Source organism: Rhipicephalus microplus, unplaced genomic scaffold, assembly GCF_043290135.1.
Source record: "Rhipicephalus microplus isolate Deutch F79 unplaced genomic scaffold, USDA_Rmic scaffold_18, whole genome shotgun sequence".
In the NCBI taxonomy this organism is placed as follows: domain Eukaryota; kingdom Metazoa; phylum Arthropoda; class Arachnida; order Ixodida; family Ixodidae; genus Rhipicephalus; species Rhipicephalus microplus.
Genome location: NW_027464591.1, coordinates 603,231 through 631,123, shown reverse-complemented (window position 1 = coordinate 631,123; position 27,893 = coordinate 603,231). Strand labels below are relative to the sequence as shown.

General features: G+C 43.0%; 2 protein-coding genes across 2 annotated transcripts; both read right to left on the bottom strand.

Annotated features, from left to right (window-relative positions):
* Positions 1 to 786: 786 nt before the first annotated feature.
* On the bottom strand, positions 787 to 12,357 carry LOC142785128 (phospholipid-transporting ATPase ABCA3-like). Its single transcript, XM_075883569.1, has 4 exons — positions 12,199 to 12,357; positions 10,420 to 10,630; positions 6,580 to 6,742; positions 787 to 1,352 (listed from the first exon to the last, which is right to left on the bottom strand). Exons 1-4 carry the CDS (start codon positions 12,339 to 12,341, stop codon positions 1,060 to 1,062), a joined length of 810 nt encoding a protein of 269 aa, XP_075739684.1. The 5' UTR covers positions 12,342 to 12,357; the 3' UTR covers positions 787 to 1,059.
* Positions 12,358 to 18,162: 5,805 nt separating this feature from the next.
* Positions 18,163 to 25,034, bottom strand: LOC142785127 (phospholipid-transporting ATPase ABCA3-like). The gene is made up of 3 exons (XM_075883568.1): positions 24,792 to 25,034; positions 20,841 to 21,029; positions 18,163 to 18,445 (listed from the first exon to the last, which is right to left on the bottom strand). The coding sequence occupies exons 1-3, from the start codon at positions 25,027 to 25,029 to the stop codon at positions 18,192 to 18,194; spliced, it is 681 nt and encodes a 226-aa protein (XP_075739683.1). The 5' UTR covers positions 25,030 to 25,034; the 3' UTR covers positions 18,163 to 18,191.
* Between the last annotated feature and the right edge of the window lie 2,859 nt (positions 25,035 to 27,893).

Below are 27,893 nucleotides of genomic sequence, written 5' to 3'. Positions count from 1 at the left end.
GTAAAGTTATTTCGAAAAAAGTTGGCACTGTATTTTTCGCAATGAAATTCGTTTTGCATTCCTGTTTCATGAAATATGACGTCTACTTTTTTAGTATGCTTCAGTGAAACAGCGTTGTTATTTGTAAAGATGTCTTAGAAAGAAACTCAACATTGCTGGGATCAGACACTCGAAAGAGATAAAGATGACAAGTAAATAGGACCCAAGGAATACATTCGCTTTTCTGCTTGAGAATGCAGAGCTCACCTAACTAAATACAAATTGAGATGTTTTTATTTAACACTAGGAAAAACGTCAATCCATTCGTAATATAAAAATTTCTAGCTATTCATGCAGAACGCTCCGTTTATGTCTCGCATCTAAAAGTCGAGACCTAGCAATTGCACGTCCTGTGTTGGTTTAGTCAGTTCGAGATTGAATAACAAGACGTTCCTGCGTCTGTCTGTTCTAAATAAAGACAGCTTAAAAGGCAAAAATGCTTCTCATTTGATCGCCTTTCATGCGATCTGCATTACTTTTTCGTAATAGGAAGGTATATAATTATCATAAGACGAGGCCTTGGACGTCGGCATCGCTAAACAATCTCCAGTATTGTGTATATACCATACTTAAGTCCACGCATGGTCGTACGGATCTATACCAAGTACGTCGGTGCATCATAGCGCTTTCTCAGTTCGTACTCAGTCACACTGAGCGTGTAAGGGCAAAACTGCTGAATTTCACTGCGGCGTTTGCTTTATTTTCGAGAGATGGAACACCTAATACAAAGAGAATAATAGTTAATAACAAAAAATGACCACGATACTGTTTGTTATGCTGATCAGCATGTCTTCATTTGTTGATATAATATTAGAAGCAACGAATCAAACACACATTCAACAGCTTGCTCCCATTTTTGTTTTTGTTTTTCAGAATCTAGATGGGAGACGACAGATGGAAACGCGTAGTGGGATAATCAGGGTGAGCAGTGGATTTGCCTCAAACAGGCTGGCCAACGTTTCGATAGGAGGACCTATCTTTGTCGAATGCACCTTGTCATCCTTGGCGTGTTAGTTAAAACTAACAAAGGACCACGCTGATAAATAGTCTTACGTTGGCCTTGCCGACAAGCTCGACGAAGCTGTAGGAGAGCGTGTTGCCCACGTGTTCAGCAACGATGGCGTTGCGGTACAGTGCCACGTCCTCGAAAGTGAAGAGCAGCCACAGCAGCATCATGGGCAGCAGCCAACTGAAGAGTGGGATCTTGAGTTGCCGTGAGACGCAGGTGGCTCGCTTGCAGAACACCGCCCACATGCGGCGTGCGCATCCCGGATTCGAGGAGACCGTGCTCGCCATTACGTTTACTAAGGTGCCTGCACGAAGGCGGAATAGAATTTGTGGATTGATTCCTGTATAGCCTGACCTTTTCAAGCAATGATGAATCGACTAATTGCTGGGTATATCTGCCCCAAAATCACGATACCACGGTTAGGAACGCTATGTGCCCGAATGAAAGAAACAGAATCATTTTAGAACATTGGGACGTTGGGCAAGTTGATGCACAGTTTGATAAAATATTTGTCGCGCAACTCAGCTAAGCAGGAAAAAAAAGGCGTCGACGAAGTTGAGCGCTGGGCAGCTCGTTTAGTTTTTGCTCACATCACCCAATCATATATGCTTCCAGAAGGCGCGCAAAGAGGAGGTGCAGCACAAGCAACGCTCACATTGCATAAAAACGGAGCAAAGCTTTAGCACAGCGCGATCTAGAAATAGGTGTTCTTTCTTGTACAAAGTGATCGACGGGACACTGACGCATTCGTTCCCTTTTATCTGCATCAAGTACTTCACGTGCTAACGTCTGCCTGCTTCGTCCTATCACATGAGTTCGTCCAAACAGTGGTGCACAGCCACACAAAGCACATCGAAATGGCAAGTCCACGCATGGTCGTGCGCATTTGTACTAAGTACATCAGCGCAGCATAGAGCATAGTGCTTTCTCAATTCGTACTCAGTCGCACTTGAGCGTGCAAGGGCAAAACTGCAAAATGTTGCTGAGGCGGCTCCTCTATTCTCAAGAGATGCAACACCAAATACAGAGAATGCAGGCACAGAGCTTCAAAAGCTAATTGGGGGCCGAAAAGATCACTGAAACGTCCCGCCTGTTTGGAACTTTTTTTTCAAATTACTGTGGTAATGGCCCCCAAAAGGAAAACCGGCTAAAAACAGCCTTGAAATCTGCTCCTGACAACTGTCCTTCACTGTGGACTCGCACGACTTCAACAACGCAGACCACAGACACATTGTTGCAGGGGCTCTGTGGCAAACACTGTGCACAAACCTGCGCAGCCACGTCTCGCCTCCGGTTAGGCCGGCGTGACACGGCCACTTGCTGCAACACGCTTCCGATTAGGAACAGTGCCACCGCAGCTTCATCGGAGGCTTGCGTCACCACTAGTTGCTATAAAACATAAGCTTCCAGGCTCGGTTTGATGATTGCTCTGTTGCTTCTGACAAGCGTGGCGTCAATGTGTTCGATCTGATGCTTTTACTACAGATTGCAGAAACGGTTATATTTTCCTAATTATTTGATTGATATTTATTTATTTATTCATTTATTTTACCCTCAGGGCCATATGGCAATAAAGAGGGTGGGTGGGCTATTTACATTAAAAATATTAGATGAACAAAAAGCAGTCAATATGCTTAGGTTGTACAAATATATCTCTTAAAAGTACAATGTCTGCTAATATACTAGATAATAATACATGTTAGGTAATACAACACCTAACCTAATTATAGAATGTTAGCTATTGCAACAAAAAGAACTTATTACACAATGTTAGCTAATGAAACACGAAAAAGTTGTTATTGCTTATAGCAACATTGTCTCCGGGAAGTCTGTTCCACTCCTTTGATGTGCAACTTTGATGTGCAAGGCAAAAATGAATTGAAGAAAGTTTTTGTGTTACATGAAGGGATGCCTACATTGTGATGGTGGTCAATGCAGCGGGAGATGTGCTGTGGCCGAAGTAGTTGTTGGTCATGCGAGATTGAATGATGGTATATCTTATGAAACGGTATATTATGATGGTATATCTTATGATGGTATATCCTAGAGTTGTACGGGCGACTTTTTTGCGAGATTCTAAAGAAGGGAGTGCAAGAAAAGTTTTCATGGTTCAAATGTTCGTCGTTATGTTATAATTGGTCAATATAAAATGAACGGAGTCATTCTGTACAAGCTCAAGGAAAAATGGCAAGTTGGGCCAGTTGGATTACGTTCATATTTGAAAATTTTGGTAGAGCGCACTAAAAAACGGGCGGACAGAAGAGGCAAGCGCTGTCCTTGTCAGCCTCTTCTGTCCCTCAGTTTTTTAGTGCGCTTCAACAAAATTTTCAATTATGAAGCTTGAGGGAAGTTACAAGATTAGTATAGCGAAGTCACACGCTGTTGTAGCATATTCTAGTTTCGAACGTATTCGTGTTTTACAAAGCTGCAGTTTTTAACCATGTGGAACGTTAAAAAGGTTACGTCGTAAATAGTCAAGCATGTGGTTAGCATTTTTATTAATGTATTCAGTATGAGATGACTAGTTGAGGTTAGTTGTGTGAACTCCAAGATACTTGTAACAGTTACCAGAATCCAAAGGAATGTTATTAAGATAACAAACAGGTGAAGTAGTGCAAGTTTTTGATACACGCGTGCTTTTACACTGTTTAATGTTTAGGTTCATTATCCGTTTTTCACACCAGTTAGATATAGCGTTAAGGTTAGACTGCTATGTAATAATGTCATTATTGCTAGTAATTTATCGAAAAATAAAAGAATTGTTAAGAACAGCTGCGCAATGGTCTTCACTAATTTCGTTACCGGATGCGTCAATCAAGGAAATATGGTTGTCAGATAGGGGGTCAATAAATCGCGAGAATTGTTTTTGCATTATTTTGTAACATAGATGGCAAAACTTGAGTACGGAAGTTGTCTTTAGCGGATTTCAGTGCAGATATGTAGATGGATGATGCAGATTTATAGACAGTCCATCGTGGGTGGTTAGTAGGTAAACATCTTGCTGCACGTTAAGAACAATTCTTTCGGTTAGATAAGCATTTGATGTAAGCGTTGTGCCATGGCACACGCGTGTTAGATGTGATGGTGCGTTAGATATCTGGGCTTAACGTCGCAAAACCACTGTACGATTAGGAGAGACACCGTAGTGGAGGGCGCCGCAAATTTTCCCCACCTTTAACATGCACCCAAATCTGAGCACACGGTCCCACAGCATCAACGCCTTCATCGATAATGGATGTTTTCATGTTGATATCCGTCCTTCGTCGACAGAGAATTCCACAGCTCTTTTCATGGTTTTCGAGGGTGCAGATTCGTAAGGTAGAATGTCTTGAGTGAACGGGGGCTGTATAGTCAAGACGAATGTGCATAGCGCTTAATGACAGGCTGGTGTAAAAAAAGAAACTTCATATGGTTGTCTTGATGTGGCTCTTGCGAAACCTTCAAGCCTTTATTGTGTCGAATAATAGGAGATAAAACTTTTTTTACATTGTCACAAGAATTTGATTGATATTTAGAGTTTAACGTCCCAAAACTGCCACATGGTTAGGAGAGACACCGTAGTGGAGGGCGCCGCAAATTTTCTCCACCTGGGCTTCTTTAACAAGCCCCCAAATCTGAGCACACGGTCCCACAGCATCAACGCCTTCATCGACAATGGATGCTTTCATGTTGATATCCGTCCTTCGTCGACAGAGAATTCCACAGCTCTTTTCATGGTTTTCGAGGGTGCAGATTCGTAAGGTAGGAGGTCTTGCGTGAACAGGGGCTGTATAGTCAAGACGGCGCCTAATGACAGGTTGGTGTAAAAAAAGAAACTTCATATGATTGTCTTGAAGTGGCTCTTGCGTAAACTTCAAGCCTTTATTATGTCGAATAATAGGAGATAAAACTTTTTTTACATTGTCACAAGAATTTGATTGATATTTAGGGTTTAACGTCCCAAAACCACCACATGATTATGAGACACGTCGTAGTGGAGGGCTCGGGAAATTTCGACCACCTGGGGTTCTTTAATGGGCACCCAAATCTGAGCACACGGGCCCACAACAGTTCCGCCTTCACAGGAAATGCAGCCGCTACAGCCGGGATTCTATCCCGCAACCTGCGGGTCCGCAGCCGAGTACCTTAGCCAATATATACCACCGCGGCGGGGCATCGTCACAAGGAATCACAGTGTTAAAGGTGCTTAAAATACAAGAAAATTGTCAACTTTCCTTTAGTGCAATGTGATAGTCATTTAGGCGGCGCTCCATCCTTGTGCGTCTTCTGTAATCAAGTATATTTGGGTGATGTGAGGGAATATTCGAGTCTCGCACCCTACCCTGTCTCCTTCTTTATTCCATGCTTATCTCAGTTGCGCCACAAATTATTTATTGAAAAAATCGAAACACACTTGCAGATATGTGTACATGAGTTAAGAACGCTTATTATTCCGTTTTTCTACACCATATCAGTTTTCTACGTTATATTTAAAAAAATGTTGAAAGGCAGCTTACAGCACAGAACCGTGTCTTTATGCCTGCACGTTTTCTACAAAACGAAGTAAGAACTGGCAGTTTAACCAGTTTTCATTTTATTGGCCCTTGTGCCATGACACTCCATATATCATCAGTTATCATCTCATGGAAGAGCACTAATTCCAGGCATGGTGATTTCAAGCTATGCTCTCTTATGAGTACCGCCCCTAATGATTCTTAAAGCATTCATGACCGTTGGCAATTACATAGTCTTTGTATTTTGTCCCCCGAGTCACAACCGGTGACAGTTGAGAGATGGAGGAGCACAATTGATGATCAAATTAAGATGTCTGCCCTAAAAATCGTTTTGTTTGACCCGATCGGATGGGCAAGCTATAAAATCCTCACTACCCACTCAATAAGAATTTTCGCTCTGAAAAAAAAAATTAAATAAATATCTTGTCCCAAAAGTTGCCACGTTACTGCGCGATAAAGAGGAAAGATCACAAGAGAAGAAAGCGACGCTTCGAGCACGCGGCAATAGGGAATCTCCCCCACAAATTAGCCCAGAATTAGAGGTTAGAGTGATTTGATAACAACAAATTTCATTCGCTACATTACGATGCCATGCAGCACACGCTGGTAATTCTTATTACTTAGTCTACGTGTATATTATAATCCAGTTTTTTGGAAATTTTAAATCAGTTAGGCGTCATTGTGGGATTAACAGAAAAAAACATCGCCAAAAATGTATTAATTGTTCAAATTTAGCAGTCTTGTGACGTTCACGTAAGGTGGACGTGGACGCACTGATACTGTACAGGAGCTCTATACTGTAGTCCGCGAGTAATTCGGGCCCATTTCGTAGTTCAAATTAAGTGCAACACTTAAGTCGTATGTTAGACCGTTTTTATATAGTTATTTTTTTCATTCGGTTGCCACGTTTTCACAAAACGTAATTTTTTCACACAAATTCAAAGCAATATAAACTTTCGTCCAGCTCGTAGGTAAGCAACAGCAGGCCGAAATTTCGCAATTACTTAGAAAAATAGCTGCGCATGGTGTAAAACTAACCCTTGGTTTCGATCATCGACGCATCATGCTGCTTGATGGTCTCAGTGAGCTTATGATGGTGCACGTGGTGTTCTTCGGCGACACCTATGAGGACGTCTTCGAGTGAGGTCACTGTCAAGCCCAGCGACTCAATGCCCAAGTGGCTGCTCTGCTTTTCGATGTCCTGTAACGTTGAAAGATTATAATTTTTTCCTTTTTATTCACTGCACTCCACTTCACTCTCGGTAGCATCTAGAAAATGATGGGGGAGATGATGAAGCAATTTAACGGAAGCTCTGCTATTGCATTCAACGTCTATTTCTGCAACATGGAAGGAGGCTGAATAGGTTCAACGTATAGTGATAGGACGCGCATACTGAAAATGATTGCCTACAAAAACACTGAGGTGGCAGGCTGTGCTTTTAGTAAAATGGGGCATGCGCAATACGTCGTTCACTGCGCTCTTTTAAAGATAAACAAATTATGTGTTATCCTTTTCGTGGAGCTCCGACTTGTCACGTATAACATTATCATCATCATCAGCCTGACTATGTCCACTGCAGTACAAAGGCCTCTCCCATGTTCCGCCAGTCAACTTGGTCCAATGCTTGCTTCTGCCAATTTCTACGCGCAAACCTCTTAATCTTATCTACCCACCTAACCTTCAGTCTCCCCCTAACCCGCTTGCCTTCTCTGGGAATCCAGTTAGTTACCCTTAATGATCACCGGTTATCCTGTCTATGTGCTACATGACCAGCCCATCTCCATTTACTTTTCTTGATTTCAACTAAGATATCCTTAACCCCGCTTTGTTCCCTAATCCGCTCTGCTCTCTTCTTGTCTCTCAAGGTTACACGTCCCATTTTTTTGTCCATTGCTCGTTGCGCCGTCCAAAATTTAAGCTTAACCCTCTTTGTAAGTCTCATGGTTTTTGCTCCGTAGCTAAGTACCGGCAGTATGCAGCTGTTATATACCTTCCTCTTGAGAGATAGAGTGGCAATCTACCAGTCATGAGTTGAGAGTGCTTGCCAAATATGCTCCACCACATTCTGATAGTTCTAGTTACTTCAATCGTGTGGTACGGCTCCGTAATTGTTACCTGTCCTAAGTAGATGTAGTCTTTTACAACTTCAAGTGCACTGTTGCCTATCTCGAAGCGCTGTTCTCTTCCGAGGTTGTTGTACATTACTTTCGTTTTCTGCAGATTAATTTTCAGACCAACTTTCTTGCTCTTCTTGTCCAACTCCGTAATCATGAGCTGCCATTCGGCCCCTACATTACTCAGCAATGCAATGTCATCGGCAAAGCGCAGGTCACTAGGGTACTCTCCATTAACTCTTATGCCTAACTGTTCCCATTCTAGGCCTCTGAAAACCTCCTGTGAGCACGCGGTAAATAGCATTGGGGAGATTGTATCCCCCTGCCTTACACCCTTCTGGATCGGTATTTTGTTGTTTTCTTCATGAATCACTATGGTAGCAGTTGATCCCCTGTAGATTTATTTTAGGATGTTTATATATTCTTCGTCGACGCCCTGATTCCGCAGTGTCTGCATGACTGCTGAAATTTTTACTGAATCAAACGTCTTCTCGTAATCTATGAAGGCAATGTATTGTGGTTGGCTATATTCTGAGGATTTCTCTATTACGTGATTGATAGTATGAATGTGGTCGATTGTTGATTGGCCTGTTCGAAATCCTGCTTGTTCCATTGGTTGATTGAATTATAATGTTGTCTTAATTCTCTTAGCAATTACCTTTGTAAATAGCTTGTATACTACGGAGAGCAAGCTGATCGACCTGTGATCCTTGGAGTCCTTGTCGTCTTCTTTCTTATGTATTAAAATGATGTTGGCATTCTTCAAAGATTCTGGTACTCTTCCCGTCAGGAGACACCTCATAAACAGGGTCGCTAGTTTTTCTAACACAATCTGTCTTCCATCTTTCAGCAGATCCTCACCAGCAGCTTTGCCTCTTTGCATGCTCTCTATGGGTCTTCTGACTTCTATCATTACTGGTGCAGTGTCATCTGGTTTTCATCTAGTTCTTGTATTAAGGTCGTGGTTGTGCTGGCTACTGTACCGATATCTGTAAAACTTCTCCGCTAGTTTTACTATCCTACTCATATTGGTAGTTACTTTGCCTTCTTTGTACCTTAGTGCATACATCTTGTTTTTGTTTTTTTGTTGTTGTTTTTTGCCTATACAAAGTTTTCTCCTAACTGCTTTGACGCTTCCTCCGTTCTTCAGAGCATGTTCAATTCTCTCCATGTTATACCTCTTTGCATTGGATACCTTACGCCTATTAATCAACTTCGAAAGCTCTACCAACTCTATTTTGTCTGTTGTACTTGAGGCTTTCATGCTTTGATGCTTCCTAATGCGATTCTTTGTTTCCTGGGACAGCTAGCTAGTGTCCTGTGTAACTACAGTACCTCAACCTTCCACTGCACAATCCGTAATGATACTCGTCAGATTATCACTAATTTCGTCAACGCTAATGCTGCTTCCCTCGATAAGAGTCGAGTACCTGTGCTGAATCGAGACTCCGATTTCCTGTACTTTCCCTCTCAGTGCTAACTCATTGATTGGCTTCTTGCGTATACGTTTCTGTCGTTCCTTCTTCAGTCTAGGCAAACTCGGGACCGTACCATTCTATAGTCACTGCATCGTACCTTGCCAGGCACTTCCACATCCTGCACGATGCCGGAGTGTGCACTCGGTATAAAGTCTATTTTGTTATTTTCGCGATTAGGGCTCCTTCATAGCCAGTTACGGCTCCCTCGCTTTCTGTAGTAGAAATGCCGTATGGCATCTCTGCTACTGATGCGATAATCTCCTACTGCCTGCTCTCCAGCTTGTTTCTTTCCTACATTTGCATTGAAGTCTCCCTTCAGTATTGTATACTGTGTTTTTACCTTACTCATCGCCGATTTCACGTCTTTTAAGAGGTGCGTTAACAGCCTTTTGGTTGGTACAACTCTCTAACAATAGCATAAAAATCTCGAAAAAGAACTCACCTGTATTCTTAAAGACACATATAGCCTTCTAGTAAGGACTGGCAAAAATGAGTTGGACTGTTTTCTTTAGAACGTGACACTGACTTGCGGCCTGTGTTATATAATGTACGAGTTTTGTACCAAAATTAAGATACCCACATTTTTACAAATAAAAACTAATATTGTTATCAATTGATACGTCATTAAAAAGCTTACACTTTTGTCTAGTTTTCAACGTGGCTTCCATTCTTCGACACACATTTGAAGATTGTGTTCCAGCGTTTGTATTGCTCAGTTGAAGAAGCCTCCCACCAACCCATTGAGGAAGCGCATCGCCTCTGCTCAGACATGATCGTCGCTCTTGAAGGGCGGTGCCAGTGAACCAGACTGACGCCACAAACGAGATTGTTTTTTTTTTCTGGGGTATGATCAAACACCCACGTTTAATATCCCGTGATTGTAGAGTCCAACAACTTCACTTTGTTGCCTTCCTGCAACAACAATAGGTTGTTTCCCGGCACAATTTGCGGACGTGCTAAACGGCCATACACTATTCACGATAAACCTCGGTAATTTGCCTATGAACCTTCATGGGTGGCCGTTTCCGTGCGTGAAGAAAGTGAAGTAATGCTCAAACGTCGCACTTGACGGGAGCGGTGATGAACACTTCATCTCCGTTGGCTGCCAAGCGAACACTGAGGAACGTAGCGAATCAGGCATGGGTGTGCTCGAGTTACAGAGATCCACTGTTCACGGTACTGCTGTCCTAATTACACTAGCACCTTCTCTCAAGGCTGTAGCTCACAACCTCAGTTTTGGTACAGCCCTCGAACAAAGGCGTTAAAACATGTCGGGTGAACTCACCCGAAACATGTTGATGATGCGTTTAGTGGAGGGAGTATGTCCCAAAAGGAAGGTGACCTCGTTGAAGGAGTCGCTCTGCAGTTTCACTTTAGGTGCATACTTGCGGAGAAGCGTCTCTATGCGATGCACGTCGCAAGTGGGGCTCTTGTAGATTAACATGCGGTAGCCAGTGTTGAAGCGCTGCTTCAGGAATGTCGGAGAACCGGCGCATCTGGACAAAACAAAAAGAACGAGCTTTCATTTTTATTTGCCTAAATAAATGTCTCCGTAATGTTAAAATGAACAAGGGCCTTTTTTTCAGCGCTGTTATTGCGTAAATAACTTATTATAGACAACTCTCTCACTTGGAGTTATAGAAGTGTTGGCATTTGATTAGTTATGTCAACTTCACTTTATATGGAGTTCGGAGATAATCAGTAACATAGCTTTCTGGGCGAGCCCCGACACGGTGATCTAGTGGCTAAGGTACTGAGGCGGCTTAGTTTCTGATGGAGGCGGAAATCTTGTAGGCCCGTGTGCTCTGATTTGGGGGCACGTTAAAGAACACCAGGTGGTCAAAATTTCCAGAGCCCTCCACTATGGTGTATCTAAAAAACATATGGTGGCTTTGGGACGCTAAACCCTACATATTATCATTGTCAGCATTTTGGTCTAGTTGGTTTATAATAATAGGAAAGAATAATAAGCAAAAAACCACACGAAGATAGTGAAAAAGAACAAGCGCTTGTCCTGTGTAGTGTTCTTCTTCACTGTCCCCATGTGGTTTTTCGCTGGTTCTTTTTTCCTTTTTTTCAAGATAACCGTTGCGTATACAAATGACCCCGAGCGAATGATTCTTTATTGCTAAACTTTCTTTCGTATGTGTCTTCAAGGAACACTTGTTTACTTAGAGTCACGTGACGGTGTTTTGTGCACTGTAAGTAGAGCTATTATATAATATGATTATGTGGTAGGCCATTAAGGCGTGCAATATGCTGCATGACTGACTGAAAGGAAAGAGCCGCAAAAGATAAACTCCAGGGTGCAGCCCACACCAAGCACGTAGCGTGCCTATACTGTACACACCCTTACCCCTTTCACCAATAAACGATCAGTGCAACGAACCTTAAGAACTTTAGTTCGTGTATGCAAATTGTGCCATAAAATCAGTCTGAAGCGTTCTCTTCACTAGCATGGTATAGTGCGTAACTTAAATAGCTCATTACGCATGCTCTGCTTGTATGAATGTTTCTCAGTGATTTAGTTCTCGACTAAATGAAAACAAATTCCTTATTCACACACTCTACGTACACTTATGTGGGCCAATAACAGATAATAAGGCATCTGCACGGTACCGACTGCTGCCATATTCACACAATTCATGCCATCTTAGCCACCAAGGGTACATGATGTGTAGCTGTGCAGTCTAATACTCGGCGAGGCAGCATCCAGGATCCATAAGGTGGTACAAAGAAGTACTGTAAGCACAGCTCCGAAAGCAGTGTTCTAGTGCTCACATATCCTCTTTAAGACCAAGAAGGAACTATACAAATGGGCATGCACGTGATCATACATGATGAAGCTTCGAGCTCTGGCACGAAGATCGTCACAGTATAAGCATTTTTTCCATGGCAGTCCGAAGTAAAATGAGTCAAAATGGCGACATTACCATTTCTAAAACCATTCGCGCAATACATTACAGGCATACCTGTGCTGTGTTGTCAGGATTTTCGTAACATGCGTGAGAACGGTATAGCTACTCATAGATTCCCAACATTCAATGAAAACTGCGGCGCCTACCGAATTCTGCCATTGACTATGATGAGTATGCGGTCAGCCAGGACGTCTGCTTCATCAAGATGCTGGGTCGTGAGGAATAGCGCGCAGCTCCTACGAATCTTAAGGAGAAGCTCCCACATCTCACGGCGGCCCTCGGGGTCCATGTTGGCCGTGGGCTCATCCAAGATGATCACCTGGGTAGTTATTTACTGCGATTTAGTCAGTGACACGCTATAGCTATGATAACATTAAGCAGACAAGGAAAGAAGATGGCACCCGATGAAATCTGGTAAAGTTGCCGTAGTCCACGAATTCACATCTCGCCTCTGTCACCCATTCTGTAGACCACACAATGGGTGACAGCCTATAGGTGCGAAGAAAACTTTATTAGAAAGACATATTTAATTACTGTTAAAAGAGAGTCATAAAATTATTGGAGAATCATCAACCACTTCTTTTCATTTACCTTCTGGAGCCACTCCACTAACCGAAAAGCAGTGGGAGGCGCAGTTATCAGACCTGGGCCTGAAGAATCAGAGAAGCATGTTTCAACGAGTGCGATAGATAGCGAAGGCCCGCGGCTATCTTGAATGAGGAGGTCACCCACCTTGGGCGCATAATGCGTTTCCTCAAATAAAAGTCTATCTTAACTCTCTCTATAGCGTGCGTGTTTTCCCTGGACTAATTAGCCTAGTTTCGTATATCTGACGTTTCAGCTGTCAATTACTTCAGTTGGAATCTGGCAGCCTCTTCGTCCGCTAACATGGAAGAGTGACTACGGAACAAAGGATCTCATATTGACTATGACAATCGGCCAGTAAGAATTTTCGTTAGGTGGCAAAGATTTATCTTATAGTGCTGGATGGGTGTAGTTTTTAACACTTTTATGCAATCGCACTTCGATGACGCTTTTTTTCTTTGTGAGCATTAGTCATCTTCGCTGGCTTTTAAAGAGCAAAGCCTATGAGAACGCATGTGATTTGCGACAGTGGTGGACGAAAGCAGCTATTGTTACCCACTTGTCCGATGCTGCCTCGAACTTTCGTCCAACACCTTCACGTATGAACGAAAGTGGTGTGCGCGTAAAGCGAGTTTCATAGCCTTGAACTAGAAATACTTATGTATTAAAGCTGCCATAGATTCCACTATGACAACAGCGGCCACTTTCATCGTATCTTCAGCTTTACCAAGCAATTATCAGTGCTTCATTAAATACGCCTGTGGGTAGACAACTGTTTCTGTGCAATTATGTTCTCGAGAATAAAACATAACTTCGGCGTGCTATCGTTTAGAATAAAAATAAATTGAAGAGGTGCCGCCCCAGCCCAATATCACGGTAGGTCAGAATAGATCGAGCGAATCTACAAACGGGGTTTTCGCATCGTTACACACCTCTGCAATGTATTATGTGCGCTCTAAGTACCATTGTATTGCTCGCGCTTACAGCAGTGTGAAGGGAAGTGTTAAGAACGAACCTATTTCAACAATAACAACGCCACAGGGTACAATCATTGCTAATAGACAGGACGCATTGTCAATGCACTAATACGGCATAAAATGAATGGCTCGTATGCATCGTACCACGTCTGGCTGCACAATTCCCTTGAATACAGAGTGTACAACATTCCCAACGTTTGCATATTTTCTCCCCTACCTTCGGCTTGGACACGATGGCCAGAGCAGCGCAGAGGCGTCGCTGTTGGCCCAAGGACAACGTGTCCACCAGATCAGAACGGTACTGAATCAGACCAGTTTCGTTCAGCAGGGTGACCACTTCCTGCCGAACGCTGTCGTATGGGGTGCCCTTAACCTAGAAATGACAGTGAACAGTCAAGTAGACAAGGTGGCAGTGAAGATTGCGCAGGAGCCGCGTGTTACATGCAACCATTCACGTGATAGGAAGCTTACGACAGCGAAGAAAACTAGATGCTCTTCAACGGTGAGGTCATCGAACAGGATGTTGTCCTGAGCACAGTAGGCGATGCTTTCGCGGGCATCCTTGGTGCACGTCATGACGTCATATCCGCCCACCAGCACATTGCCCGAGGTGGAGTTAGTGAACCCTGTAATGTTAGTTTAAAAAAGCTCGTTGTCGTGGCCGACAGCGTGTCCGACCCTTATTAAAATATCACAGCTACTCTCGTGTTTGAGATTTCTCCTGTGCAAATAATAAAGTGTGAGGTCTGGGAGAAAATGCATTTCTGTTTTTTTTCTGTTTTTGGTCATATTATTGTCAATTGATGGCTGATCATTTTGCTTCATATACTTTCTGTCTACGCAGTTTTTTTTTCAGCAGATAAAAGAAAAAATTGTTGGACCCCCTCTCCCCTTACATTCGAAAGCGAAACCAAAAGTAATTATTTTTAACTTTTCATAAGTCATAATCCTTTCGCTTTGTGAACTCGCACTGTCAGGTGTGCGTGAGCCTGATGATTCGCAAATTTACTTTGTGTGACACTGTGAGTCAATTGAATATGTCTGTATGGACTCATATTTGATGCCGGGTAGAAAGTTGTCATTGAACTTGCCCTCCACACTGCATGAGCTTGCCTCACGAGTATTCGACACTGCAATGAAGAAAGCATGTTGTCATGCCACTAACACTGAAAACCAAGCTACAAATAAAAAAAATCGGACTGCTGCTAGCGAAAAAGCAGTCACAAAGAGTGGGCTACTTCTAGCGAGAAAGCCGACAAGAGCGAAAACCGCAATGGAACTAGATACAAGTGCGGTGGACTTTAAGTCGCTCAATCATGTTGTGTAAGCACCGCAGCTGTTTCTAAGCTTTTTTGTTTATGTTCTCAAAACTCATATTTTTTATTTAAATAGACATAACATGCAAACATGGATACGAGAAGGAAGTCAGGACATCAAAAAAGGTGTTTGTGGCATCCTTATTTCCTTCTTGTGTCCGTGTTTGCATGCCCAGTAGTTTCAAAATGAACGCGTAATGAAGTACTCTGCCGCAAGTTATATTTTGGTATTTTTTCGAGCCTGAGCAAGTCCAACCTTTCTAGTAATGAAGATTTCGTTACTAAAACTTGAAATAACTTATCGTATGAGAGGTTTTGCAATAAACTTCAAGAAATATAACCCTGCATGAAAGTATATTATGGCGGCTTGTTATGCAATGGTGTCCATATTGCCGAAGCATTATTTTTCCTAATATACCCTCATGTTTTATTTATTATCTGGTCTGACTTATTTTAGTTGATTGCGCTGGTAAAAGCTTCTTTAATTCTCCTAGAGCAAATTAGTTTTTCCGTTAGAATTTAAGTGCGGAGTGTTTGCGCAGTTCTCTTTTAATGAAACTTTTTACTTTTGAAAATTAACAAAAAAAAGAACCTGCTTTCAAAATTGCCCCACATGCACAAGAAGGTGTGCTTTAAGATGCATACTTCTGTGTAAGGCTTGGCTTTATTTTAACATTGTTTCCGTGCACTTATTCTTATATTTTAGGCTTTTCATGATTTTACATAACCTAACTGAAATTGCACTTGTCGCAAGGCATTCTTGCTGCCATCAATGCGGATATGAGCATAAGTAAAAAGCCGCCGTTGCATAATGGCGTTTGAGGTTGCAGGGTTTTATTGTAAAGGTATCTGAGCTTCAACACTTAACGTCAATGCATATGAAAACTACGCTTTGTCGTATTGAGGTTTTCATTTAGAATGTGTTTTCGCAGCGCTTATTCCTAAACTGAGTCTCTGCTTGACGATCAATGTGCTGGTGGTATAATTTACGGAGGTATGGAGTCATAAAAAAGCCGCAATTCAAGTCAATATTGTGTTAACTCGAAATGTCTGATCTGTGAATCATAGGAAGTGCATTATCTCAAGACGTACAAAAAGAAAACGGAGGCTCTGCCTAATGGTGATAAAATTCCAGTGCGGCATGTGATGTCTAAACTTTCTACACGAACTCTAACACAACAGCAATACTGCTTTTTGAATCCGCACTAATAGATGTTTAGTTTGTGCCGAAGTAGCCCGAGTCTACTCTCTCGGGCATCGCCAGTACTACAATTATAGCCACAAGTGAGTCCACTTGCTTCAACGGAGAACTTGTTTTAACATCTATTTAGTTCCAATTCACTAATGTCTTCGTACTAAGTTTTCGGTATCGCAAGCCATCATAAAGATCTACTGAGAGTGCGTCACAAAGTAAATCTTAAAATGCCGGCAAATATATAGTGATTCAATGCAATTTGCGCCAACACATAGTGCACTATGCAACAGCAATACTAAGTGTGAATATTAAGAATTGAGAGCTCCACACATATAGTGTAGCCAAAGTTGGTCGCTTGCTTGCAGATACCCAGCCTCGGCAACCAACATTGGGCTGTCCAAGTAAGCCCGCGAACTGGTGGTGAGGCATAGCCTCGACGTCTCCACATGGGAGATCAAAGGCTTGGTTAGAGAAAGCTCTGCAGGACTGCTAGTGAACACGGTACCAACCAAAAGGAATGAACGCTGTAGTAGCTGATCCTCTGCAGAGACATCTAGTGGGTCTGTCCCTGCGGCGTATACTGCTTGTGGACACCACTCGCTCGCAGGGTCCGTGAATTGAGCCTCTGAAAAACTTTGTCAAACTTACCGGTGATCATGTTCAGCAACGTTGTCTTGCCGGCGCCGTTGTGACCAAGAAGCACGGTAATCTGGTTGTTGAAGATGCGCAAACTGACGTCATGAACGGCTTCCACGCCATCGTAATCCTGCGACACGTACGCATAAGAAGCGATGTGTCAAACTCTCGTTCAGTGCAGTTTAACTACTTGTGAATGAATCAATCAAAAACAACTTTTATTAGGTCCATCAGGATGTCAGCTCGTATTCACTTTTCATGGTCATATCACTGCATGAGATCACATTTATCGTATGTATGCGGTCCTTCTTTGCTTTGCCTATTGATTGAAAACTGTTTATGCTTATCTAGCTGCTAGAAGCAAACCTTCTCGCTGTGAATGCTCTTCTCGTTCCTGAAACACGCTAGCCCTGTGTTTAATGTAATTGGACGGAAGATAATTAGACAATTTGCTTTTGCTTTGGCACACTCTCAGTACACGGAACTATTCAAAATGTTCCCTAAGACTCAAAGACAACCAAGTGCAAAATTTAAACTAGTAAGAACCAGTATACAAATATATTTATTAAGGAAAGTAACGGCGATATCATAGTTGTTTCGGGTCGCGGTGTTGATGACGATTGGTGCTTGCCTTGCTGACGTGAAAGAGGTCTATAGCGACACATTGATCTCTTGGTTCCGGCTCGAAGTTTGCAACCTCTTTAGCCGGCCTCAAAGGCTCCTTGAGGTACGTGATACTGGGCAGCCAATACTCCATCTGCGCAGTACATTGGGAGGAAAACCATATGATTGCTGACTCAGAACTATTTTTATGAATATTTATGAAGACTGCACGCATGTTTCTTACTTTCAAACTTTACACACAAGAACGAGATGAGGATACCAATCAAGTTCATCCCATGTATCGCAGTGCCATCTTTTACAGGTCCTCTCTCGTGTTCACGTAAAGGTTTGGATCATGGTGCAAATTTAAAGCTGGGTCTGTATATTATTATAGAAAAACATTTTTATCGATAGTTTCACCATTAGATCTATTGAGCGGCACTATCTGATTCTGCCTTACAAAGTGACCCCAAAACGGCAGCTATATGCGTTTGTGGGAATGCGATGAAGTATGTAAGCTTGTACTGCTGATCACTTCATAAATGGCAGCCTCCTCCCTAACACTGAATTTTCAGATTGGCTGCGAAGAGCCTACCTTGTTCAGGCCCCCGAGTACGCCACATCCATTTCAGGCCATTGACATGACCTGAAATTGACGAGCAGTCATTACTAGTGTCTTCCGCCATTTTAACCCGACAAGTGCACAGTGCATTGTCCTTTTCTTGGTAACAGGTGCAATTTACAATAGCGCACCCCTTTCCCCATTTTCCACGCATACGCCGATCATTGTGGCCTCTGTTTTATATTCGAGGAAACGCTGTAAGACTCTAAATCTGTTTCTGCTGTGGGAGTAGACCATTAGTCGGTGCTTCGCAATGAACTAAGACGTCAATCACCTTGAATGGGTACAGGAGGGGCTTGGCGATTCCGGGCCCAATAGGCATTACGTTGTCCAAGTACCAGACCATGACTCCGATTAAGCAGTCGCACATCAGGCCCACGAACACTATCTCGGCAAGAGTCACGTTGTCAGGTGTGGCGGCGTGGCTAGCGAAGTTGGACCAGTTTGCCCCAAAGGGCACTGCAAAGACCCCAGAGCATAAAGCAACCACAGAGAACTCAGAAAATAAAGCAATTATAACAACACTAATTGTAGAAACATAACCTCAGCTTTATATCTAAATTAGAGTAAGTCATGCAGGTAACTAAGTTTCCAACAGTACCTGTTAGTCTGAGAGATTCTGCAACCAAGCGTTGCTTTCAAAAAGCCACCCGCATCTTCCCACGGTGAAACTCGAGTAAATGCGTCGCCGAGTGAGATGGGGGGGGGGGGGGGGAGAGGGTATCGCTTGATATTTGCGTAACTGGGTATGGCTTGGGAATGCTTAATTGTTATTTCGTCTTTACTGTTTCTAGTTATTAAATGAAAGAAAAGCGTTGTTTCTACGAGCACGCTGATGTTGAGTTGTGCCCTACTACTGGTTGAAGATACTGTTACTTCCGTCGCATCTACTGGAGTCAATCAAAGCTACAGGTCAAGCGAAAGCCAGCTATAGACGCCCTTGACAGAACTTCTAACGCGCGCTCTACCGCTTATGTACACATCGCCAGTGTTCTAGGGAGAGGAGTACGGGGACGCGCATACACACCGGAGCAGGCGTCTCGTCGCTAGAACGCGCGTCGATGCCTTTGGCCACGCGATCCGGTGGTCTGCACACTTATGATCACGCCTGCGTGTGTTCTCGAGCAGTATACTGCGCTGAGTCACATTGAAAATGAGAATACTAACGGTGAATTAACCAAATGCTTACTTCCAGCTAACTTTAGTCTAGAACAAGAACATAGCCCTCTGACCTCCAATGTGGTGTGTCCAGACAAATAGTTCCCTATCTGATACGATGCCCTGTACAATGCTATTCGCAAAAGGTCACACAACCTGATCTTACATCGTACTTCTAAAGAACTGTAGAATTAGAATCATCGTCCAAGATTCGATAGGCTGTTGGCGGCCCTCTCTCACGAGTAATTATTTTGAAAAAAAAAATGCCAACTCCGTGAAGCTGAAAACAGGCAAAAGGAATGCAAATTGGCTGGTGTGAAAGGCTGCAAATATGTTTGGTGAGCTTTAAGCTGTCGTGTCATTCGCTATATAATACCCTGGTAATTTTCTTCTCAAAGCGAATATTACAACGCATATCTGCTCAAACAGCTTCCCACGCGCGCGCGCGCACGCACACACACACACACACTCACACACACATACACGCGCACACACACGCACACGCATACACACACACACAAACACACACACACGCACGCACACGCACACACACACACACGCACACACGCACACGCACACACACACACGCACACACACACACGCACACGCACACGCAGACGCACACACATACGCTCGAGCGCACGCACTCGCACACACACACACACGCACACGACACACACACGCACACATGCACACGCACACGCACACACACACACGCACACACACGCACACACACGCACACGCACACACACGCACACACGCAGACGCACACGCACACACACACGCACGCACACACACACGCACGCACACGCACTCGCACAAACACGCACGCACACGCAGACACACGCACGCACATGCACGCACGCACACGCACGCACGCACGCACACGCACGCACAGGCATGCACACGCACGCACGCACACACGCACACGCACACACACACGCGCACGCACACGCACACACACACAAATCACTCAAGAAAGCTCTCACGAATCACGATCACGAATCACTCAAGAAAACACTCAAGAAACGCAAAAAAGCAGTAAATTGGAACAGATTCACATATGACGTGTGACGTGAAGCAATTTTCTTCCCGAGTTAAAGCGGCAGTAAAGGAAATTCAATATTCCCATTCCGGACTCCAAAAAAACGTGTATGCCACCTTCTGATAAAGGCTTCTTCACCCTGAGTTTTAATCTGTTTGGTAAGGTACCGAACCATGATCATGCTAATATTCAGTAACGCTCGGTATGCAGCTCGTTGGGGTGGTCGCCGTGCTTCGGCCATACAGATGGCGTTACTTTGTCGATTTCTTAGTTTTTCTGGAGGAAAACGGCGTAAGTGGCCTTTATTAATCGCATGGCCATATTACCAGTACTTCTTTCTGGATTCATTAGTTTTGTTGGCTTATTGAAACTTCAGCCAGAGCAAGCGATTGTAAAATGCCTGAAAAGTGAGTGTGAGTATATATATATATATATATATATATATATATATATATATATATATATATATATATATATATATATATATATATATATATACATATATATATATATATATATATATATATATATATATATATATATATATATATATATGTTGATAAGACAGCATGCAATGCGAGACGTGGGCACAATTTCCCTCTCAGTACTTTGCGCACTGCGAAAGGCACGCAGTAAGTTGCAGTGTCTCACCGAACTTCTCGAAGCGCTCGAGAACGCGGAAGCTCCAGTGCAAACTCATGCCGGGGAAGATGGACGTCACCAATTTGTGGCTTCGCTTGATGAAGTGATAGCCCTGGCCACCGGCATTCTCGAGCGCGAGGAACGGCATCAGGCAGCTGAAGGTCCAGTACAACATGGCAGCGGCTACCGCAGTGTGTGCTGCGCCGGAAAAAAGGTAGTGCAAAGGGCGAGGTGTGCAGAACCACAAATCTGAGTGTTTTAAGCCATATTTCTACTCTGTCCACTCAATACTAGGTGACATTAGGTGCAATTGTGGCCCTTCCGGCTCTACGTCGTGGTGAGTTCATCACGTGTCTTTGATATGCTTTTCAGCTCTGTTCGAGGCTCTGTAAACATTGCGCTTGCAACGTTCTGTTCCCAGACACTCATTCGCTTAAAATGTCGCTTCATATTGCTCTCGGGAGTTAGGGACAACAGCTATAGAAGCCCCACTGTTTCAGCAAGTGCATGCGTTCAACACTGCGAACTCGAAAGAACGAAGGGCTGAGGACCTCAGTAGTTAACGGGATGATATTGCCATCGGTATCAATGTCGTATACCTTTCATTAAATTGACACAATGTCAGGAGTTACGTGAGGAGCTGCGGAATACTTTTATTGGACATAAAATGGTACCTCTGCACTGCGTATTTCAAAAATGTGAATCTGTAAATAGGTTCGTAAGTAATATATAAGCACATAATTTACAGTGATTGGTTACGGACGACATAAAAATAATAGACTGATTATGAACATAATGATAAAGGGGACGAAAGCTCAAGCAAGAACTCCGGCTGAGCAGTTGCCACCTTGCGCGGATAATAATTTAGAGCTGCTTGTTAGATATATAATATTTATACAATATATATTATATAATATAATAAAATATGATAAGATATATAAAGAAGCTGCACGTAAACGAATATGCACCTAAGTATTACGGGCAGATTGAAGTGTAATTTGTATTTACACCATGGCGGCAATGTAGACGAATTCACAAAGTCGGCGTCCAATACAAAAGCGTGCAGGCTAATAACTGGAAAGAACAACATGGCGGCTGAACAGAATGCGTGTGCTGGCACGCTGGTCTGCTCACAGAAAGGTCTAGGGCCGGTTTCTAATGTGCTTAAAGTAAGCTGCTATGAATTCTCTACAGATTCGAACATAAAGTAAATTGAAGAAGTAAGGATTTCATAGGCTTTGTTTAGCTTACTATAGGCATCATGAATTGGTTCATGCGGCACATCAGGTGCTACCTATTACTACTTGCACTCGTGGCTCTCTCTTCAGCATTCAGCCTAACTGTTGGCATGACAGGCGCGATTTGAAACTCCCACCTAACGGCAGTTATATCAAGGTTACTTCAGCTAATTCTGCAGACTTGTAAGTAAGTAGCACAGCTTTCTTGAAAAGGAGGGATAGTCAGATACTGACATAATGAAGCGCTGACTCTGAAATTGCATTTTTGTTCAACTAAGCACAAAAAATTATGAACCATGATGGGATGCGAAGCAGCAGTGGTGCGCATGGCGTCGACTTAGTTGGAACGAACGTCAACGCGGGTGCTGCAAGAACGGTTTGAAGCGAAACTTAGTGCAACGTTTACTCGGGTAAACGTTTGTTTGAAACGCAAAGACACGGGAGCCGAGTTGGGTTATATCTAAGTTTCACCGCAGTTAAACGAACCGCAAAAGTTTTTCCATTCGACGTGTGGTTGAGCGCTGCAGGTGGCGAAGAGCGTGACGCGAGAGAGTATCGAGTTGCGAGTGGGCGCTGCGGCGAGCGTGCTGCGGGTGAGGGAGAAAGTGACGTCAACGCACAGCTATGGCGTGACCTACTCGGCACCGCTCCAATAGCTATAGCGTGGGTAACGCGTTGCGGCGCATTTGTGCAGATACACGCTGGTACGGCATTATATACGTGAATCAAAAGCTGCTTCACATCTAAAAATGCGGGAAACGTTTCATAAATAGATGCTGGATCACTGCAGCTGCATAGACAAATCCATGCGTGAGAAAACAATACTAGCGTCGCAGTTTGCTCAGCTGCCCAAATTTTGGCATATTTAGTACATTACATTATCATATACAGCATGAAGCTTGGGCAGTTTTTACTACACCAATCTTTAAAGCCACGAAACTGGGTGCATTTTGTGGTAGGAAAACCACCAGGTGCAGACAAAAATTTCAGAAAATTGCTGTGGTCCTCGACCAAAACCAAAGTCTAGCGTACATATTTGAAAATAATGGAAGGGTTGCTTAAGCAAGCTAGAGCCCTATAATTACGGATAGCCAAGACCTGTTTGGTTTGTGTGTATGGTTTGTTCACATCTTGGTCGGGCTAACAAGGGATTAGCCTCAGAGCAGATATTTGAAGAGCTCTTCTTCTCTTCACAAACAATTGACACGTTTTACTGGTACCTAGTCTTAACTACGCCCCATATATCTTACAAGGAAATTGTGACACAGCAAATAATGTAGCAGAACTGCCCAATATCATGCAAGCTAGCAACTACTTGTACCCTTTAAACGTTAAATACGCAAAACGTCAAATAACGTTAAATACGCAAAAATTTTTTGACGTAGAGAGCACATGTAAAAAAAACTGGCAGAATCATCATACACTGGGAATCAATCACATGCGAAGCACGAATGAAGAAGGTCGCTAGGTCACTTTAAAATCAGCACAACGTTTAGTGGCGGAGGTAAATGGTGCCGTACATGAGAACCATGTCGTGATTATCAAGTTTGGACGTGTCACTTACCTTCGTCATCTATTCACATCACGTGAAACCAAATTAGGTATATGTGGAGCTAGCGAAATGGCGGCGAGCGCATCATGAGTGTGTCATGTAGTCATGTGGTTAAATGACACGCATGCCATGATTATCATATTTGCACCAGTCGCATACCTTCGTCATTCTTTCACGTACCGTAACACCAAATCTTGTATATGTGAGTCAAGCGAAACGACCGCGAGCGCATCAAGAACGTGGAATGTAGTCATGTTTTTACATGCCACAGATCTCATGATTATCATGTTTGCATCAGTCACATACCTCCGTCATTCATTCGCGTCCCGTAATACTAAATTTGGCATATGCGAAGCTAGCGGAACAGCCGCGAGCGCATCCCGAGCGCGGCATGTAGTCATGTTGTTACATGACACCCATGTCACGAGTTTCATGTTACAGTCGGTCGCTTGTGTTCGTCATGCCGTCATGTCATACCATACCAGTTTTACAACATGTCATGTGAACGAAACCACCGCAAGAGCAGCAAGACCATGATTGTAAATCATGACATTCATGACGTACATGTCGATTTTCATGTTATGACTAGTTGCTTATGCTCATCGTACAGTCATGTTATGCCATACCAGTTTTGGTATCAATACCATTACCGATACGGCCAGGAGAGTTACAAGTCCTAGGCGGCTAGATAGATAGATAGATAGATAGATAGATAGATAGATAGATAGATAGATAGATAGATAGATAGATAGATAGATAGATAGATAGATAGATAGATAGATAGATAGATAGATAGATAGATAGATAGATAGATAGATAGATAGATAGATAGATAGATAGATAGATAGATAGATAGACACATAGACAGATAGATAGAAAGATAGATAGATAGATAGATAGATAGATAGATAGATAGATAGATAGATAGATAGATAGATAGATAGATAGATAGATAGATAGATAGACAGACAGACAGACAGACAGACAGACAGACAGACAGACAGATAGACAGATAGATAGATAGATAGATAGATAGATAGATAGATAGATAGATAGATAGATAGATAGATAGATAGATAGATAGATAGATAGATAGATAGATAGATAGATAGATAGATACGCTGAGTCGCCGAAGTTCGCAAGAAATGCTTCGCATTTAAAAATACTCACGACTGGCAAAAATCATGGAGAGCAACGTGGCGTGCATGAGACACGAGCTGCAGAAGCACATAAGGATGCAGAACAAAAGGAACGGATCGCTGAACTGGATGAACGCGCGTCCATCTTCGTTCCTTTTGACGCACAGAATGAGCAGCATCAGGGTCACGATGATCAGGTGCATGAAGAAGCCACTGATGTAGTGGCTCACCCAGTAGACGCAATCGTTGAGGCCCACCACGCGCAACATCTCTTTCATACCTGAGCGAAAGGCAACCACTCGTTAAAATATAGGATTATAGGTGAACCCGTGTGGTCGGAAGCTCGTGGCGAAATCAATCAAGCGCTGACCAATTGTACACAAACACACGCGAAAACACGGAGCCGTTTTGGTGCAGCTACGAGAACCTGGATTGTGCCCCGCCAAGGTAGTCCAGGGGCTAAGGTACTAGGCTGCTGACCTGGAGGTCGTGGGATCGAATCCCGATTGCAGTGGCTGCATTTTCGATGGAGACCAGAATGCTGTTGGCCCATGTGTTCACATATGCCTGGACATTAAAGAACCCCAAGTAGTCGAAATTTCCAGAGCCCTCCACTACGGCGTCTCTCATCATCATGCTGGTTTGGGACGTTAAACCCCTCATATCAAGCAAGAACTTATATCAACGTCCCCATATTGTCCACCAAACGTCTTTGCCTTTATGCGTTTTGAACGATTGGTCGGCCCTTGATTTTTGTCACCAAGCATGTTTTAAGGAAGAATCCTTAAATGCTTCATCTAGTCATGAAATCGGGAAATTTGGTGTATCCTGCCATATCATCGCGAGATGGTGATGTCAGCACGGATGGTTCGATAAAGACCAACCAAGTGATAGTAAACTGTCAAAACTAACGCGGTAGTCATGTGCCCGTATGTGGGCCGATGGTGTAACGATGGTTCCAAAGTTTCATAGTGACATGACATGCCGTCATTTAAGCAGAAAGGTGTAACGTCAGAGAGTTCCTGTAACACCACAACGTCGTCACCATGGCCTCATATAAGGACATCATCACGCGACATCGGCGTTAGGTGCCGAAAACAGGCCGATCACCGAGACCATGCAAAGCCATCTAAGCTGCAGAAAACGTATAGAGATAGGGTTAGTACAGTGCATACAGAAGACGAAGAGTAATTATGAAAACAGGATGGCTTTTGACTTCCAGTAGTCTTAGGCGTGTGAGTTTCAACAGTTCAACTGCTTAAGCCTCTTATCGTACCGCGTAGTGAGAAGAAAGAGAGGTTGAGGAAAGAAAAAGACGCGACTTCTGCAGCCCGAACTGGGAGCATGGCTCAGGGCCATGTAGGAGGAAGAGCATATATCGTGAAACCATCAGTGACATGCGCTCGCTTTGTACTCCACTTCCGTCTTTCACGTGCTCCGATTCGTTGAGAATGTGAATTCGGAAATCAGGGTGGACAAATATTTAACGTGCAACGCCACCTAAATACTTAATGAGCAGGCAAAACTCCCGCAACATCACGTACCTGCTAATCTTGTAACCAAATATTACACAATGTTATGCAACAATAGTCAAATGCTCAAAATCACATAACATCACGTAACTAGTGACGTGACTAAAATCAAGTAAAATCGAGTCACGATACCAAAATCACGCATCTTCACGTAGCAACTCCTCTCGTCCCTAATATATATACACGCAATATCACGAAGCATATGGTCATTTCACTAAAAGCGAGAAATCTCATGCGAAAGCTAGTCACATGACAGAAAGAAATATGATGTCAGATAAACCTTAGTCGCATGGCTAGAAATTACGTGTGATAACGTGACTAAAATTGTGTACCATCACGTAACCAAGTGACATCAGGGACACGGGCACTGATGTCACTTGGTTACGTGTCAATAGTAACGTAACTAAATATCACTTAACCGCCAGTCTCATGACTTGTTGTCACAAAAAAACTGCGAATAACTAATCATGTAACCACTATTGTGTAACATCACAAGACATACACACTCGACTAAAATGACATGGTGTCGGTGTCGGGTAAAAGCGTGTCACTTGACAAAAAATTATGTCATATCAAGGAAAAACTGTAGTTTGGCTCAAATCACGTAACGCCCGTAATAATCAGTCACGTCGCTGTGTTCGCGCAACATCATATTACATGTCAAGTGCCACGTTCCCGACAGAAACCACGTAACAGCAATAGTCCCCGCCAAAATCACGCGAAAATTACGTAGTGTGGCGAACCGATCCAAATAGGTGAATAACCATGTGGGACCCTACTTAGTACTACTGTGACCATACCTACAACATTACAAGCAAAAACTCGGGATGTCAGTTGGCCATCAGCGCAGCTAGTTCTTTCAAACTTGTGCCACTTGTGCTAGCTGTAATTTTTTCTATAAAAAAAGGGCCATTGCACGTAAGTTCTAAGTTTACTTGGAAACACGGTATTTCTAGAAAAAAATAGTACTACAAGCGAAAAATTCTAAAAAAAAGGCATGCTGAGTGCCAACGCTAACGAAGCATGAATTAGCAACGTTTTACATTGAATTGTAAAGTCGTGTTACTCAGAAAACCTACCGCAGCAATTCCTTCCAAGCATTTCCCATATGTACTGACACTCTTCAGTTTATTTCTTTGAAGTAAGGTTCCTAACTAGTCGCTAACGCACAATACCCCGCTAAAAATATAGTGATGGTACATAGCTGGATATGTTGCCAGAAAGGGAATGTAGATGTTTCGATACAATGACAAAATATATAAAGCAAACTAATTTTCCGCATGCAAACTAATTACTGCATGCATTTAGCAGCGAATGAATTTGTATTAGAGCAATTTTACTGTAGCCAATGTAAATGATAGCCGCAACTTGATAATCATTTACTTGTAAAAAGATGCTCAAATTACCAGCCAAAAGCTACCTATGTCATACTGCAGTCATATTTCGGAGCCTGAAAGTTATGGCTTAGCACTTAGTAGTGACGGCTTTCACAACGTGTTATTCGAACAACATGCATAGTAAGCTCTTGATTATACAATTATTCCGCCTTATGCTGCATTCGAGTGAACTGCTCTTTTCTTTTAATGGAAGTAAAGTGGGCT